General features: G+C 44.7%; 1 protein-coding gene across 1 annotated transcript in view; it reads left to right on the forward strand.

The window, feature by feature from the left end:
* Positions 1-19,713, forward strand: part of prtga (protogenin homolog a (Gallus gallus)) — a gene marked incomplete at both ends in the record, with an annotated part of 151,053 nt that overhangs the window by 122,990 nt on the left and 8,350 nt on the right. The window contains 4 exons of the mRNA XM_084308158.1: positions 285-429; positions 1,108-1,236; positions 2,335-2,400; positions 2,770-3,092. Coding sequence (XP_084164284.1) covers positions 285-429; positions 1,108-1,236; positions 2,335-2,400; positions 2,770-3,092 — 663 coding nt within the window. The remainder of the gene's footprint in view (positions 1-284; positions 430-1,107; positions 1,237-2,334; positions 2,401-2,769; positions 3,093-19,713) is intronic.

Consider the following 19,713-nt stretch of genomic DNA (forward strand, 5'->3'; position numbering starts at 1 on the left):
TGAAAAGGTGCGACGGCTGTTACCTTGAGTATCGGAGGGGACTTGTGCTATGTATGACTTAGTCCACATTGCAGCCGGCTTGTGGGAGGCAAGAAACAGCGTTCGAGACAGGGGAGGGTTGAATTGGACGATACGAAATTGGGATGGGAGAAAAATAGAAAATGGGAGAAAAAGTGGATAAAAAAAAAAGACATATACCTTTTGATCAGTAACCCCTGAATTTCCCTCAAGGGGATCAATACAAAACATCTTATTAACCTAATTCATTTCCTCTGAATCTACAGGAAATTGTCAGCTACGAAAACATACCGGCAGGGAGCCGGCACGCCCCCCACGGCCGCTGGCCAATCAGGCTCAGAGGAACAGGCTGAGAACTCTGATGATGTCATGGTTCCCATGATGGCAGAACACCACTTCATTGATGCCAAGGTACTTTTCTCTTTTTTCTTTTATTACGGATCCCCATTAGTCATCACCGCAGCAACAACTAGTCTTCCTCGGGTCCACACACAACAAGACAGTACATAACATACATAACATTATAGTAGCATACATTTAAAAATATATTCCAAAAGTCCTACATATAAAAATAATTCCAAATAGTTTTACAGTACACAAGTATCAGATCACAGAAAATACAATAAAAGGGAATATACTCTCAGACAGTCATATCTTTACAGTGTACACTACAGTATCTGTGTTTTTCTTTAAAGTAAACTAATTTATTTTTCTGTTTTCAAATTATTTTTAAAACGTATCTTACTGGTTATCTGAGTAAGATGTACTGGCAGTTTATTCCAATATGACATGGCTCTATATAACACAGTTTTCTTTGCTGCATTGGTGTTTGGTAGCAGTGTGAACGTTTCCCTACAGGCGTGCCTAGTACCATACTTGTGTCGATCATGTGTACATGTTAGCTGTGAATACAAACAGATTCTCTTGAGATATAGATATTCCTCATGAACGAGATCAGGCTACTAAACCCTGACCAGCTTCTACTGTACAGAAGATAATCACAAACGTAGAGCAGGTGAAGCCGTTATCAAGCGGTCTGTCAGAGTAATGGTGGAAACACCACTAAAGGTCATGTGTCTTCATCTCCAGGGTGGAACCAATCTGATGATCAATAGTCTGGGCCCCGTTAACCTCAGAACTGAGAAGAAGAAGAAGAAGAAGAAGAAGAGCTGGTTCCCCTTCGGCAGTGATGAGCAAAATACTGTTAAGATGACACAGGTAACAGCGCCATCTAGAGTTGATGTTAAGATGACAGGTAAGATGTAGAGTTGATGTTAAGATGACAGGTAAGATGTAGAGTTGATGTTAAGATGACAGGTAAGATGTAGAGTTGATGTTAAGATGACACAGGTAAGATGTAGAGTTGCTGTTAAGATGACACAGGTAAGATGTAGAGTTGATGTTAAGATGACAGGTAAGATGTAGAGTTGATGTTAAGATGACAGGTAAGATGTAGAGTTGATGTTAAGATGACAGGTAAGATGTAGAGTTGATGTTAAGATGACAGGTAAGATGTAGAGTTGATATTAAGATGACACAGGTAAGATGTAGAGTTGATGTTAAGATGACACAGGTAAGATGTAGAGTTGATGTTAAGATGACAGGTAAGATCTAGAGTTGATGTTAAGATGACACAGGTAAGATCTAGAGTTGATGTTAAGATGACAGGTAAGATGTAGAGTTGATGTTAAGATGACAGGTAAGATGTAGAGTTGATGTTAAGATGACAGGTAAGATCTAGAGTTGATGTTAAGATGACAGGTAAGATGTAGAGTTGATGTTAAGATGACAGGTAAGATGTAGAGTTGATGTTAAGATGACAGGTAAGATGTAGAGTTGATGTTAAGATGACAGGTAAGATGTAGAGTTGATGTTAAGATGACAGGTAAGATCTAGAGTTGATGTTAAGATGACAGGTAAGATGTAGAGTTGATGTTAAGATGATACAGGTATGGTATGGTATGGTATATAGGTATGGTATTTATTTTAGACAACAAAACATATACAGATTATTACATCACATATTTGCTTTTGTCAAGGATAGGAACGAAAAGGCGCAATGACTTATTTACATCGTTGTCCTTGGATGTCAAGGATGCTTGAAAAACAACACATACAACTCATTACAGTAAATCATTCACAAGTATTACATTTGCATAGTAATATTGGCACAACCCTTAATTAATACAAACATGCACATGTTTGGGGGATGATACTTGCAGCCTGAGTCAGATTGCTGCAATATGATTCTTAAATTTGGTTTAATTTAGATTAATCATATCTTCTCACGTCCCTAATTTCCTTCGTGATGTCCAGAATGGTCTGAGACAGCGACTGTTCATCTGCATGGTTGGCAACAAGTCTCTCAAGAATAGCCTTCAGGTACGATTGTTCATCAGTGTGGTAGATCTTGCTCCTCTCCAACATGGTCCAACTTAGAGCTCAATTGTTCATCACATCGCAGAGTGTTATGGTCAACGATCTTTTTGTACAGTCCCACCTGGTTGGCTTTCATCCTGGCCATGTCCCTAGCCACAGGATCAAGCTTCCTCCGAATTAGATTGAAGCAGTACCAGATCCAACTGCTGACGGCGCCCAATCCGATCAGCATGACAATTAGTAGATATACGTCCTCAACATCATTTTATCTCCAGAGGAAAAAAGCACATCGCATTCCATTTACCCTATGTATCGATCGTGTATGTAGGTAAGATGTAGAGTTGATGTTAACAGGTATCTAACCCTCCGCAGGTGGAGACGACGAGGTCTGGGCGCGGCTCCGACAGGCCCGGCTCCACGTCCTCCGGTCCAGACCACACCGCTCTGCAGGTCCTGCCCGGCGACACAGAGGGCTCGTCCAGCGAGGGCAGCCAGGAGACGGGGGGCTCGTCCAGCGAGGGCAGCCAGGAGACGGGGGACTCCGGACGCTACTCTCACGACGAGACGGAGACGACCAACCTGTCGGCGAGCCGGCCTCCGTCTCTGAGGGCGGAGGACAGCGGCGGGTCGGACTGCTGCCTTGCTCAAGAGGAGAGTGGACAAGTGAGCGAGCTGGAAGACCGAGACCGCCTGAAGTCAGCGGAACCCTCTGAGACGGGGCGTCCTCTGTCTGCACTTTCTCTCTAGTGTGTGTGTGTGTGCGTGTGTGCGTGTGTGCGTGTGTGTGTGTGTGTGTGCGTGTGCGTGTGAGAGTATGTGTGTGTGTGTTCATTACTCCCCTACTGTTCTAACTATGAACAGGAATCCCAAAGAAAAGAAAAGGTCTGTGAGAACTGGACTCAGGTTGGGAGTCCCAAGAGATTTCAATGTTTGCATTTTTATTTTTTTTTCCAACGAATGTCTTTCTTTTAATTTTTTCTTTATTTGTGTTTGTTCGTCTTTGAATGGAGAAAAAAAAGAAATATCTCACCCACCCACCATGAATGTGTTCAGAAAAAAAGATTGTGAAAAATGGGAAATGTCTCTGTGACATTTCTGACATTATTTAAAGAGAGTTTATCACTGGAGCAGAAGGAGAGCGAGTGAGTTCCCTCTGCTGATTATCTACCTCGAGTTACCCCTCGGTAAACACCCACTATGTATTTAACCCCCGCGTTGTGTGACGGGCTGCTCTGATCACACCGTGTCCCAGACTTCCTGCCGGCTTCTACCTGCTTACTCGGTGGGAGTCGTCCCGTGTTTTTCCTCTGTGCTGTGATTGGACGGCGAGGGCGCTGTAGGTTCCATTTAAAAGCTTTGTTCCGCTCTTCTGTTCCGCCTCCAGCGCTTATCTCTAAGGCTGTGATCACGTTGGACTCCTTCTTCCTGTGGCACTGTATATAGAGAATTGAAGGTGCACAGGGTGCTCGATACTGCTGATTACTGTTGCTACCTCGGCTAACGTTACACAAGTTACAGACATTACTGTTGCTACCTCAGCTAACGTTACATACGTTACATACATTACTGTTGCTACCTCAGCTAACGTTACATAAGTTACATACATTACCACTGATTACTGTTGCTACCTCAGCTAACGTTACATAAGTTACATACATTACTACTGATTACTGCTGCTACCTCAGCTAGCGTTACATAAGTTACATACATTACTACTGATTACTGCTGCTACCTCAGCTAACGTTACATACGTTACATACATTACTGTTGCTACCTCAGCTAACGTTACATAAGTTACATACATTACTACTGATTACTGTTGCTACCTCAGCTAACGTTACATACGTTACATACATTACTGTTGCTACCTCAGCTAACGTTACATAAGTTACATACATTACTACTGATTACTGCTGCTACCTCAGCTAGCGTTACATAAGTTACATACATTACTACTGATTACTGCTGCTACCTCAGCTAGCGTTACATAAGTTACATACATTACTACTGATTACTGTTGCTACCTCAGCTAACGTTACATAAGTTACATACATTACTACTGATTACTGCTGCTACCTCAGCTAGCGTTACATAAGTTACATACATTACTACTGATTACTGTTGCTACCTCAGCTAACATTACATAAGTTACATACATTACCACTGATTACTGTTGCTACCTCAGCTAACGTTACATACGTTACATACATTACTGTTGCTACCTCAGCTAACGTTACATAAGTTACATACATTACCACTGATTACTGTTGCTACCTCAGCTAACGTTACATAAGTTACATACATTACTACTGATTACTGCTGCTACCTCAGCTAGCGTTACATAAGTTACATACATTACTACTGATTACTGCTGCTACCTCAGCTAACGTTACATACGTTACATACATTACTGTTGCTACCTCAGCTAACGTTACATAAGTTACATACATTACTACTGATTACTGTTGCTACCTCAGCTAACGTTACATACGTTACATACATTACTGTTGCTACCTCAGCTAACGTTACATAAGTTACATACATTACTACTGATTACTGCTGCTACCTCAGCTAGCGTTACATAAGTTACATACATTACTACTGATTACTGCTGCTACCTCAGCTAGCGTTACATAAGTTACATACATTACTACTGATTACTGTTGCTACCTCAGCTAACGTTACATAAGTTACATACATTACTACTGATTACTGCTGCTACCTCAGCTAGCGTTACATAAGTTACATACATTACTACTGATTACTGTTGCTACCTCAGCTAACATTACATAAGTTACATACATTACCACTGATTACTGTTGCTACCTCAGCTAACGTTACATAAGTTACAGACATTACTGTTGCTACCTCAGATAACGTTACATAAGTTACAGACATTACTGTTGCTACCTCAGCTAACGTTACATAATTTACATACATTACTGTTGCTACCTCAGCTAACGTTACATAAGTTACATACATTACTGTTGCTACCTCAGCTAACGTTACATAAGTTACATACATTACTGTTACCTCAGCTAACGTTACATAAGTTACATACATTACTGTTGCTACCTCAGCTAACGTTACATAAGTTACATACATTACTGTTACCTCAGCTAACGTTACATAAGTTACATACATTACTGCTCACAGCCCCCCAGGTGTTGCTGTTCATATCTCGTCATGGTAAGAGACCTGCTCGTACAAACACGGTCCGTTGGAAATGGACAGAATTAGCTTATCGATTGGTTTATTTTGCTGTCAATTCCTCTTCCGATACCTCAGATTTGTAATCAGTTGATTTGGTCGACAAGAAGGTGACGTTGACGTCGCTGACGCTCCGCGCGGCTAAAGTTTAAACCTTTTCAACTGCTTCAGAACCGCAAGGCGTCTGGCTGGCTGGCTGGCTGGCTGGCTGGCTGGCTGGCTGGCTGGCACACTCACTCACTCACTCACTCACTCACTCACTCACTCACTCACTCACTCACTCACTCACTCACTCACTCACTCACTCACTCACTCACTCACTCACTCACTCACTCACTCACTCACTCACTCACTCACTCACTCACTCACTCACTCACTCACTCACTCACTCACTCACTCACTCACTCACTCACTCACTCACTCACTCACTCACTCACTCACTCACTCACTCACTCACACACACACACACACACACACACACACACACACACACACACACACACACACACACACACACACACACACACACACACACACACACACACATCACTCAGGTGTAGCTGGAGTTGAATTATGAGCCAGTATTAATATACACTATATATTTTTCCTCACGTTAACCATTATGGATTAATGGATTTTATGAATGTCTGCTATTTGTTTTTGTACGTCAGCCGCCCTCGCTGTTCCTGTTTTATACTACCTCCTTATTATTATTGTATTGTCTTATTATTTCTACTAAACTCAGGGAACAAGGTTTATGTGAAATGTCATGTCATGTTACATGTGAATTGACAGGGTATCAGCTGTTGTAATAGATCTGTTGTAATAGATCTGTTCTGAATGTATTTCTCTAATAATTTTGTGCCATGTGTGGTTCAGAGGCGTGCCCGCCCGCGCCCGCGCAGCCCAATGACACGGGCTGTGTTTTCTTTGCTGATTTATTCCTTTTTTTTGGTCACGAGAGAAAATATAAATATACCAAAAGTGCTTGTATTGACACGTCGATACGGCAAACCTCATCATCGGCCTTAACGTGGAACGTCCTCCTCGGCCGCCCCGGGAGACTCCTGAAGGACCGAGACACGGAGCGAGACTTTAATAATATCGTACGATTGTTAGGAAGCCATGGGCGTGTTTTTAAACTGGAGATGAAAGTGAAGAATCGAATGAACACCATAGAACCTTCTACCTCAACAACAGATCTATATTTTTGTTGACAAATATGGGCTACCGAGTACACATTCTGGTTACTCTAGTTCTACGTAGTTAAACGCTTTAGAGTAGATCAAGTTTAGCACTTGTCTGTCCGCTGGGTCGCGCTCTGCGGACCGGTGTGCAGCGGTGCCCGCGTGGCATCCAGACCCACCTCTCTAACCCTAACCCACCCTAACCCTAACCAGCTAGCGTGAGGTTATCTCCTCTGTTTCCCACCTCTCTCTCTCTCTCTCTCTCCGCTAGCGTGAGGTTATCTCCTCTGTTTCCCACCTCTCTCTCTCTCTCTCTCTCTCTCTCTCTCTCTCTCTCTCTCTCTCTCTCTCTCTCTCTCTCTCTCTCAGCTAGCGTGAGGTTATCTCCTCTGTTTCCCACCTCTCTCTCTCTCTCTCTCTCTCTCTCTCTCTCTCTCTCTCTCTCTCTCAGCTAGCGTGAGGTTATCTCCTCTGTTTCCCACCTCTCTCTCTCCCTCTCTCTCTCTCTCTCTCTCTCCGCTAGCGTGAGGTTATCTCCTCTGTTTCCCACCTCTCTCTCTCTCTCTCTCTCTCTCTCTCTCTCTCTCTCTCTCTCTCTCTCTCAGCGAGCGTGAGTTTATCTCCTCTGTTTCCCACCTCTCTCTCTCTCTCTCTCTCTCTCTCTCTCTCTCTCTCTCTCTCTCTCTCTCTCTCTCTCTCTCTCCCTCTCTCTCTCCCCTCTCTCTCTCCGCTAGCGTGAGGTTATTATCTCGTGTTCTTCAGACCAAAGATGAAACGCGCTCTTGTGGATCTGCTGAGATGCTGCTTCAAAACAAAGCCTTGCACACGTGCCCCCCCCCCCCCCCCCCCCCGTCCTGCGACCATTCTAGTTACTCTAGTTCTAACGACGTAGTTAAACGCGAGTAGGTGACCTCCCCCCCCCCCCCCCCCCCCGCAGGCACTTGATGGAAGACAATTATAATCAATTCCATTAATCGCACTAAACAACTTGTCCTATTGTTGAAGCCCTCCTCCAGGAGCTGTACTTTTGCCATTAGGTGTCGGTACGTTGTATATATATTCACATATATATATATAGTAATATTATATTGATCGTCAACCTGTGTCGCAACTGTATTTTCAATCAGAGGGTCGCTAACTGTTAGGATGACACAATCAATTAAACTTTTTTTTGGGGGGAAAAGCAAACAATATATACCAAAGATTTTTGAGGTCACCGTTGCATATTGCCAAGAGATCAGCTTAGACGCGTACGATCTTTGTGTGATATTTTGTCATTTTCAATGTTTAAACTATTTGTCACTTGATAAATAAGTGGGTTTCTGCTAAAACCACAAACGATGGCGCGCTGACTCCTCTACTCCACTAGACCACTATATATTGTAGATAGATTGCTCTACATTATATTGTAGATAGATTGCTCTACATTTTTTTTACACGCCGCCTGCTTTTGCAAAAGCAGCAACTTTGTGTTTTGAAATAGATTGTTGGACATGAACAGCCGCTCTAATGTGTTGTAGGCCTGCATTTATCTGAGAGACGTGTTAAACTGTTCATACTGTTTATGAAATGTTTTCTTTGTTTGCATTGCTCACTAAATTGATATTGTCCAGTGACTGCAGTCCAGCCCTCAAAAAGCATGATTTTTTTTCTCTCTCAATGGTATCATTACTGCTGCAGATAATATTCATAAGTAGCCGACCTGTGAGTCAGTGTTTGGTAGCTCTCTCTCTCTCTCTCTCTCACCTCTCTCTCCTCACACCAGGAGTCGGTGTTTGTGGTGGTGTTCACTAAGACTGACTGAACTGTCCTGGAGCTCAGGAAGGACATTAATGTGAGTTCTTCAAATGGGTGGCGCTGCCCTTTAAAGGCCTGATCCAGAACCTGAGCACAGGGTTGGTTAGGCTTCACCAGGAGATAGTTATTAACCCCACGTGGACCAGAAAGATGCACAGTGGTTGCGTCGGTCGCATCATTTCTCCCTCTGGTTCTTTTCTCTTTGGTGGGACGGACGCAGATGCAATGCACTTGGGTCATGGATCTTAGTGAGAGGTCAGAGGTCATGGAGGGATGTGACAGGAAGCTTGTTTGTTACGTCAGAGTTGTTCTTTCTGAACACGTGGGGGACTCAAAGGGACAAAATGTACGGCTTAAAGGTGCTGTAAATAAGTGTTAAGAGTGTCTGGTCAGTAACATGGGTCTCCCAGTCCCTCCACTCTGCAGTAAACAGTCATCACTGATACAGAGTGTCTGGTCAGTAACATGGGTCTCCCAGTCCCTCCTCTCTGCAGTAAACAGCCATCACTGATATAGAGTGTCTGGTCAGTAACATGGGTCTCCCAGTCCCTCCACTCTGCAGTAAACAGTCATCACTGATATAGAGTGTCTGGTCAGTAACATGGGTCTCCCAGTCCCTCCGCTCTGCAGTAAACAGACATCACTGATACAGAGTGTCTGGTCAGTATCATGGGTCTCTCAGTCCCTCCACTCTGCAGTAAACAGTCATCACTGATATAGAGTGTCTGGTCAGTAACATGGGTCTCCCAGTCCCTCCGCTCTGCAGTAAACAGACATCACTGATACAGAGTGTCTGGTCAGTAACATGGGTCTCCCAGTCCCTCCACTCTGCAGTAAACAGTCATCACTGATATAGAGTGTCTGGTCAGTAACATGAGTCTCCCAGTCCCTCCACTCTGCAGTAAACAGCCATCACTGATATAGTGTCTGGTCAGTAACATGGGTCTCCCAGTCCCTCCACTCTGCAGTAAACAGTCATCACTGATATAGAGTGTCTGGTCAGTAGCATGGGTCTCTCAGTCCCTCCACTCTGCAGTAAATCTGGACTGAGAGACCCATGTTACTGACCAGACACTATATATATCAGTGATGGCTGTTTACTGCAGAGTGGAGGGACTGGGAGACCCATGTTACTGACCAGACACACTATATCAGTGATGGCTGTTTACTGCAGAGTGGAGGGACTGGGAGACCCATGTTACTGACCAGACACTCTGTATCAGTGATGACTGTTTACTGCAGAGTGGAGGGACTGGGAGACCCATGTTACTGACCAGACACTCTATATCAGTGATGGCTGTTTACTGCAGAGTGGAGGGACTGGGAGACCCATGTTACTAACCAGACACTCTATATCAGTGATGACTGTTTACTGCAGAGTGGAGGGACTGAGAGACCCATGTTACTGACCAGACACTCTATATCAGTGATGACTGTTTACTGCAGAGTGGAGGGACTGGGAGACCCATGTTACTGACCAGACACTCTATATCAGTGATGACTGTTTACTGCAGAGTGGAGGGACTGAGAGACCCATGTTACTGACCAGACACTATATATATCAGTGATGGCTGTTTACTGCAGAGTGGAGGGACTGGGAGACCCATGTTACTGACCAGACACTCTATATCAGTGATGACTGTTTACTGCAGAGTGGAGGGACTGAGAGACCCATGTTACTGACCAGACACCCAGTGATGTCTGTTTACTGCAGAGTGGAGGGACTGGGAGACCCATGTTACTGACCAGACACTCTATATCAGTGATGACTGTCAGAATGTAGAGCTATTCTTTTCTCTCTGCAGTACTGTTGTGGTCTGTGAAAATCAATGATGGCTTTAGTAGCAGTGGGACATTTTCACTTGAACTCAGGAACCCACTGCTCCACTACTGCCAACAGACACAAGCTTTGAAAAATGATTGTACCTTTTGTAATTATTATGATTTTTGAATTTGTATTTTTTTTTTTTTATCTTTTTTTTTGTCTATTTTTTTTTATCAAATGTATCTATGGTTACAGCTACTGTTCATGCCAAAAATGTTTTAAGTTGTTCGATTAAAGTTAATAAACAATTTTATACATCGGTCAATTATGAAATATGGTTGATTCGCAGTTCAAATAAAAACTATACAAATATAAAGTCAAGTTTAGTTGTTTAATTGATTCTGATGTTTGATTCTTATTTATTTGTTCATACTTGTTGTATCCATGTATATATTATCAATGAGGTTCAGTAGTAGACATAATTCTTACAGCCACAGTATGCATTTATCTGTTGTATATCTGTCCTGTTTATCTGTTGTTTATCTGTCCTGTTTATCTGTTGTTTATATGTCCTGTTTATCTGTCCTCTGTTTATCTGTTGTTTATCTGTCCTGTTTATCTGTCCTGTTTATCTGTCCTGTTTATCTGTCCTCTGTTTATCTGTTGTTTATCTGTCCTCTGTTTATCTGTCCTGTTTATCTGTCCTGTTTATCTGTCCTCTGTTTATCTGTCCTGTTTATCTGTCCTCTGTTTATCTGTCCTGTTTATCTGTCCTGTTTATCTGTCCTCTGTATATCTGTTGTTTATCTGTCCTGTTTATCTGTCCTCTGTTTATCTGTCCTCTGTATATCTGTTGTTTATCTGTCCTGTTTATCTGTCCTGTTTATCTGTTGTTTATCTGTCCTGTTTATCTGTCCTGTTTATCTGTTGTTTATCTGTCCTGTTTATCTGTCCTGTTTATCTGTCCTGTTTATCTGTCCTGTTTATCTGTTGTTTATCTGTCCTGTTTATCTGTCCTGTTTATCTGTTGTTTATCTGTCCTGTTTATCTGTCCTGTTTATCTGTCCTGTTTATCTGTCCTGTTTATCTGTCCTGTTTATCTGTCCTGTTTATCTGTCCTGTTTATCTGTCCTGTGTATCTGTCCTGTTTATCTGTCCTGTATATCTGTCCTCTGTTTATCTGTCCTGTTTATCTGTCCTGTTTATCGGTCCTTGTGACGGGGTCCTTCTCCTCTCCCCTCCAAAGTCACACAAATTATGGCGTAGTCGGAAAAATGATCTTGGTGTTGTTTTATTTGCCGGCCATCCACGGTGCAGAGGTGACATCTCAATAACAAGTGACTTAAACAAACTAACAAAATAACAAAATACTACCTGGTCTATCATATGCGCTCCACAATAACGTCATATTGATAGACGACACTTACTGCGCGGCACTTCCCTAGTTACTCATCTTTAGCAACCTTTATCTGGTGAAACCCTGACACAGAGACAAACAGACTAACATACACATACGGCACTTCCCTCAGTCACCTTCAGTGTAACTGATGCAGGGCAAGAACCCAGAACCTTGGGCACGCAGCCCTCATGACACCTGCACTCCTCCCCCTCCACAGGTGCCACACCTAATTAATTAACACAAGACTACACAGGTGCTACACATCAAATGGATTGCCGTTTCCTACACATTATATAAAAACAACCTCCAATACCAATACCCTCATAACCCAAAATACATATACACAACCCAATAAATAAATATATATACACAACACAACAAATAAATATATATACACAACACAACACAACAACAATAAATAAATATATGTATGAATGGATATATGAATGTATGTATAAATGCATGTATGCTTAGATTAATGGATATGTATGCATGTTTGATTATGTATGAATGTATATGATGAGTGAATGTTGTGTGTATGTGTGCGTGCGTGCTGCCCCGGCGTCAGTGACAGACCCACTCTGTCACAGTCCTGTTTATCTGTTGTTTATCTGTCCTGTTTATCTGTCCTGTTTATCTGTCCTCTGTTAATCTGTCCTCTGTTTATCTGTCCTCTGTTTATCTGTCCTGTTTATCTGTCCTGTTTATCTGTCCTCTGTTTATCTGTCCTGTTTATCTGTCCTCTGTTTATCTGTCCTCTGTTTATCTGTTGTTTATCTGTCCTGTTTATCTGTCCTCTGTTTATCTGTCCTCTGTTTATCTGTCCTGTTTATCTGTCCTGTTTATCTGTCCTCTGTTTATCTGTCCTGTTTATCTGTCCTCTGTTTATCTGTCCTCTGTTTATCTGTCCTCTGTTAATCTGTCCTCTGTTTATCTGTTGTTTATCTGTTGTTTATCTGTCCTGTTTATCTGTCCTGTTTATCTGTCCTGTTTATCTGTCCTGTTTATCTGTTGTTTATCTGTCCTGTTTATCTGTCCTGTTTATCTGTCCTGTTTATCTGTTGTTTATCTGTCCTGTTTATCTGTCCTATTTATCTGTCCTGTTTATCTGTCCTGTTTATCTGTCCTGTTTATCTGTCCTGTTTATCTGTCCTCTGTATATCTGTCCTCTGTTTATCTGTCCTGTTTATCTGTCCTCTGTTTATCTGTCCTGTTTATCTGTCCTGTTTATCTGTCCTGTTTATCTGTCCTCTGTTTATCTGTCCTGTTTATCTGTCCTGTTTATCTGTCCTGTTTATCTGTCCTCTGTTTATCTGTCCTCTGTTTATCTGTCCTCTGTTTATCTGTTGTTTATCTGTCCTCTGTTTATCTGTCCTGTTTATCTGTCCTCTGTTTATCTGTCCTCTGTTTATCTGTCCTCTGTTTATCTGTTGTTTATCTGTCCTCTGTATATCTGTTGTTTATCTGTCCTCTGTTTATCTGTCCTCTGTTTATCTGTCCACTGTTTATCTGTCCTGTTAATCTGTCCTCTGTTTATCTGTCCTCTGTTTATCTGTCCTCTGTTTATCTGTCCTCTGTTTATCTGTCCTGTTAATCTGTCCTCTGTTTATCTGTCCTCTGTTTATCTGTCCTCTGTTTATCTGTCCTCTGTATATCTGTCCTGTTTATCTGTCCTCTGTATATCTGTTGTTTATCTGTCCTCTGTTTATCTGTCCTCTGTTTATCTGTCCTGTTTATCTGTCCTCTGTATATCTGTTGTTAATCTGTCCTCTGTTTATCTGTCCTCTGTTTATCTGTCCTGTTAATCTGTCCTCTGTTTATCTGTCCTCTGTTTATCTGTCCTCTGTTTATCTGTCCTCTGTATATCTGTCCTGTTTATCTGTCCTCTGTATATCTGTTGTTAATCTGTCCTCTGTATATCTGTCCTGTTTATCTGTCCTCTGTATATCTGTTGTTAATCTGTCCTCTGTATATCTGTCCTGTTTATCTGTCCTCTGTATATCTGTTGTTTATCTGTCCTGTTTATCTGTCCTGTTTATCTGTCCTCTGTATATCTGTCCTCTGTATATCTGTCCTCTGTTTATCTGTTGTTTATCTGTCCTCAGTCCCTTGCATCCAGTTCAACTCTCTCTCTCTTGTAGAACAGTTTAAGTCAAACTGAAAAGTGGCATGAAAACAATAATAGTTTATATTAATAATTCATAAACTAATTCCTACAAACAGCAAAGCAGAAGGTTTCTCTATGAAGCCACAGCACTCATGACAACGGGAAGTGGGGGCAACACACCATCTAGTGGTATATGTGTGTAACAGTAAGACATGCATAGGCTACATTGGGATCATGGGAACAGTTTTGCCATTAAATGATCAAGTTCTGGTTTAGTAGCTACATGATCTATGATCACTGATCAAGTTCTGGACATCATTTAGTAGCTACATGATCTATGATAAGATAAGATAAGATAGATAAGATCATCCTTTATTGATCCCCTTGGGGAAATTCGGGTGTCAAAGCAGCATGGGGGGGGGGGGGGGGGGGATACAGGGTGGGGGGTGCATAGCTTCACAGTCCTATACAGTCCAGAATCTATAATACACTATAGATACACTTGAGGTATAGATACAAATACAATATAATAATATACAAAGTACAAACACAAGATAGTCCAGTGGTGAGAGTCCAGTGATATGAGTCTCTAGTGCAAACAAGATAGTCAGTACTGTAACTGAGGGGTACAATTCCCTGACTGTATTGATAAGTATGGTATCATTAAACCACTACCGATTATGTACTTTAACTACTGGCCACACAGTACATGATATAGATATGATGAACACTTTCCCACCATGAAACGAAGTCCACACAAATGTATAAATCGAATATTTTATATAGCAAAGGGTATATACAACATTCACTTAATGACATTTATGATTTGAATGCACTTGTAAGGCAAATGAGTATTCGTAGGCAAATCAACATTGAATGTCCAATCTCTGGTTACGCAGGGAGCAAGTATACAACCTGGTTCTTTAGGGAACTATAGCGATGGTACTTAAATGATTATAGCTGGATACACTAAAGGGGGGTCCCGCTGGTTGTAAGTCAGTAGGGGGGGGGGTTTAGGAGAGCCGCTGGCGATATCCCATCTGGCCGACGATTTCTTGGGAGAATTCAGAGTGCTGAACACGGTGCCCACAGAACCTCGGTCCACAGATGAATACAGCTGGGCCCTCTTGTAGACGGTAGCTGCCGGTCCACAACGAAGAGACGTGAGGCGACCTCACTCGGGGTAGAGCGCCGTCTCACCTGGACTCCTCTCGGGGGGTAGTTCCAACACTCAGCAGTGTTGGCTGTTATCCATGGCATAATCAAAGCACCCAAAGCAAGTAGATAATCCAAGCCGTGTAGGGCTCGCCGTCGTCCGGGTAAAGTAATCCAATGTACAGGTCCACTCGTCCTGGCCCAGAACTCCTCGGATGAAAGCACCACACGTGGTCTGCCCAGCCTGGTTAAGACTCTAGATAACGCCAGGAACGATGGGGGTACTGCTCACTTTATAACTCTAACCGAACGATGCACCATACATAATAGACTATTATTAACTTAATAGAAATACGTCCCACTCGACGGTATAGTGCCAAACTATGACAATTCAATTATTAATCCACACGATGTCTCAATGCCTATTCTGAGGCCAAGTAGGCCATACTGCACCACACGTGGGTCGTGGGTGAGGCTTCACGTCTGTTACTAGGTTGGAGGGTAAAGGACTAATGGACTAAAAGAAAGTTCTACTTTACTTGTGCCATATATATATGCGCTGTGAACAAATAGTACCATTCGTATTTCGCCAGACGTATTCCTACGCGGAACCGGGCTTGTAACGACATGTTCGTCGGCACGATTGAACTTGAACCAAGGGGCTTGGCTGCTGGCGCCAGGTTCTTGTCCAATGGTAGAATGAAACTATTATGGGCTGTTAGTAGACTAAAGGGATATTCAGTGTATATGTACAAGGAATATACAAGGGATATCAAACGATATACAAATACTATTAAATATATATCCATAAATAAATATATATATTCGGTTTAATCTGATCCTTCACAACAGCCGCCCCCTAATTAGTCCCACCTAATTAGCTAAGCAGAGACAGATTAACCGCACTGTCTACCACTCAAGGTCCGCTGTAAGGGTCAGTCAACTCACAAAGTCGTGGGGTCATGGTCGTCATCGATAGTGTCTGGGAGTCTGGGCAGTTCTATTAGCCTCGCCACGGGTCGTGTGTAAGTTCGCCCTTGGACAAGCACCTCGGCTGCTCGGACCTTGCCATCGGCACCGGTGATCACTTTGCTTACGCGGCCAGCCGGCCACATAGCTCTGGGTAGTGACTGGTCGATAATCATGACGACTGTTCCTTCTGTCAAATTGTCTCTCTCTTTTACCCACTTCTGGCGGGTCTGTAGAGACGGTAGGTAGTGGAGTAGAAAGCTGTTCCAAAACTTGTCAGCTAGTACTTGACTGTACCTCCACATTCTTCGGCCGTTCGCTTCTTCAGGCCTGTACATTGTCTGGGGTAGCGCGGGGTCCAGCCGCCCCATCAAGAGTGTGTTGGGGGTGACTGGGTCGACATCTGCTACATCACTGGAGACGTAGCCGAGGGGCTTGGAGTTCAATACTCCCTCGATCTCCGTGAGGACTGTCATCAGGACTTCTTCCGCCACAGTCTGGGCCCCAAGCACGGCGTACAGGGCTGTCTTTATAGAACGTACTTCTCGTTCCCAGGTTCCACCGAAGTGGGGTGCGTTCGGGGGACTAAACTGGAAGTCAATCTGGGATGGAGCGAGGTGGGTCTTAAGTTCTGGGCCCATAGCTTGGAAGCTCTCTCTCAGCTCTCTTTCTCCGCCTTTGAAGTTTGTCCCGTGATCAGACAACAATGTAGACGGTTTTCCTTTCCGCGATGTGAATCTTCGGAAGGCCATAAGGAATGAGTCTGTGCTCATGGTCGGAAGGAGTTCGATATGTATCGCTCTGGTGGTCATGCATTTGAATACAATACCCCACCGCTTCTCGGTTCCTCTTCCTTTCTTTATGTACAACGGGCCAAAACAGTCCATGCCTGTGGAGTGGAATGGCTTGTCGCCGAGTCGGAGGCGACAGGGAGGTAGGTCAGCCATCCGGGGTATGCTGGGCTGCGCGCGCCACTTTCGGCAGTCTAGACAGGTTCGCTGGAAGCGTCGCACTGCTTCTCTTCCTTGAAGTATCCAATAGCGACGTCTGATCTCCGCGAAGACTCTCTCTGCTCCTGCGTGGTGTACATCCTCGTCGTATTTCTTTATGATCAGCTCTGTGACCTTGTGTCGGCTGTTCAAGACTATCGGGTACTTAACGTCATCCGGTAGGTCGGGGGCTCTCCGCAGACGACCACTAGACATGACAGTCTAGCTCATCGGGGAACGAGTCTCTCTGGGCTCGTTGTAGTAGAAGAAGTTCTGCTTCTTCGTAGTCAGCTGCTGAAATGTCGGCAGTGTGCTGAATCTCTGGGTGGTGCCACAGGAATGTCTTTAGCTGCGCACTCTGTAGGGTAATGCAATCATCTATGTTGGGGTCTGTGGAGGCGACTGTGCTCAGTCCACAGAACATAGGTTTCTTGTTCTCAGCCTCCTCTTTACTCGCTTCCCGTGGGGTGGGCGTAGGCCACTCTTCTTCCGGGAGCTTGAGGAACTCTGGTCCGTCACTGTAGATGTTGCGACGGGTGAGGTCATCTAGGGACATTCCCCGGGTGATGACGTCAGCTGGGTTGTGTTTGGTGTCCACATACCGCCAGCTCGCTGCTTCTGTTAACTCTTGAATCTCGGTGACTCTGACTCCCACGAAGACCTTGTATCTGCATGAATCAGACTTGATCCATGTGAGTACTGTCGTGGAATCTGACCACAAGATTGTTCTGTGCACCGGAATGGTGAGTTCACGTTGGATTAACGTGGCTAGATGCGCTCCTGCTAGGGCTGCGCAGAGCTCTAGACGCGGGATAGATTGTTGCTTTCGTGGGGCTATTCTTGAGCGAGCCAGGATGAAAGCGGTGTGTATCTCTCCTCCCTTCTCTTGGGCACGCAAGTAGGCCACCGATCCATAGGCTACTTCGGAGGCGTCACTGAAGACGTGTAGATCCATCTTGCATGTCTCTGGCCTCACTGTGGGTGGGAAGTAGCTGCGGCGTATATTGACGCCTGGGAGTGAGCGGAGTTCCGTCTCCCACTCTCTCCATGTGGAGGCAAGGTGTGCGGGTATTGGGTCGTCCCAGCCCTGGTCCTTGTCCCATAGTGCTCGTACAATCATCTTTGCCCTGGTGGTGTAAGGTAGAATACATCCCAACGGGTCATATTGTCTGGCGAGTGTTCTGTACACACTCCGTCTGGTGGTCGGTATCGCCGTCGACCTTCCCTGCTCCGTGGTCAGGGGTTTGTGTCTATAGTGGAGCGAGTCTGTTTTGAAGCGCCAGACTAGTCCTAGTGTCATTTCTTGGGCTTCTCCTGGGATGGTCGCCATCCAGGTCTCGCTGCTGGCAGCCTTGTCCGCGGGGGAGAGGCTGCGCAATACGTGCGGGTCGCTGCTGGCCCACTGCCTGAGATCAAAGCCGCCTTTGATCAGGGAGGCGCGTAGCTTGAGTAGGAGAGCCTCGGCTTCTTCTTGAGTCGAAACGCTTTGTAAACAGTTGTCCACGTAGAAACTGTTCTTCACACTGTGTCGGACCTCTTCATCTGCTGCTGGGTCCTCTGCGACCTCTGGGTTGAGGTTGCGCAATACTGGGGGGTCGCTGCTGGCCCGCTGCCGGAGATCAAAGCCGTCTTTGATCAGGGAGGCGCGGAGCAGCGCACGACGTCGCCAGTAAATTTTCTTCTCGACATGCTGCAGGAGTGTGGTGTCTCCTTCTGTCGCTCTGGAGTGGAGGCAGCTAGTGGCTGCTGTTCGGTTGAGAGATTTAGCGAGGGGGCCTTGTAGTGTCCATCCTAGGCGGGTCTCGACTGCTGCAGGACAGCCTCTGGGTCCTGTATGGACCCGGTCTATCGGGACTATGAGGTCTGCATGGTCGGAGCCTATCAGCAGGGTCGGGGTGGCGCCGTCTATGAGCGGGATAGGTAGTTGACGCAGGTGCACATATTTATCCATCAGCTTGGCGATGGGGTAGGTGTACTGTGATAGTCCTATTTCTTGGCTGGTGAAAGCATTTGTAATCCTATACCGTCGCTCTGGCTGCCCGCTTGCTGCGATAGTGAAGGAGACATTCTCGCCCTTTATCGTCTTTAAATCTCTTCTTATTGTCCGAATCGTCATTTGGTTCTCGCTCCCCCGCAGTCCCAGCTGGGCCGCAGCGGACGCGAGCAGAAGGGTCTTCTCTGACCCGTCATCAAGGATGGCGTAAGTGTCCATGACTTTATCTTGGTAGCTCAATGTTACACGGACTACCTTTAAGAGCACTTGGGCGCCGCTGCTGCTGGCGGGGTCAATGTACATGACACTTGCCTTGGTGCTGCTCGATGGTGCAGGTGCAGGCTTTCTTCTGTTACTGTCGTGTAGTACATCTAGATGGGCTCCGTCACACCGACTGCACCTCTTCTTTAGGCGGCATTCGGCTGTCATGTGACTGCGCGCACATCGGTAACAGCGCCTGTTGGACTTTATCCATTGACTCACTTCTTCTGCATTCATCTTTGTGAACAGGTCACATTGTGACAGCCAGTGTTCCTTCTCGCAGTACGGGCACACCATCTTCCACTTCTCTTTTCTCGAGGGGGTACTGTGGTTCTTACTGCTCGGTACTGATTCTGATTGGTGCATGACAGTCACCGATCTTCTTCCATCGTTTATTCTCCTGGGTCCCTCTCTGGAGCTTGGTGTGCTCCGCACGAACGTATCCAGTCGTAAGCTGCTGACTTCTCTTGCCAGGAAGTCGGCT

The sequence above is a fragment of the Notolepis coatsorum genome (assembly GCF_963971535.1).
Source record: "Notolepis coatsorum genome assembly, chromosome: 2".
NCBI lineage: Eukaryota > Metazoa > Chordata > Actinopteri > Aulopiformes > Paralepididae > Notolepis > Notolepis coatsorum.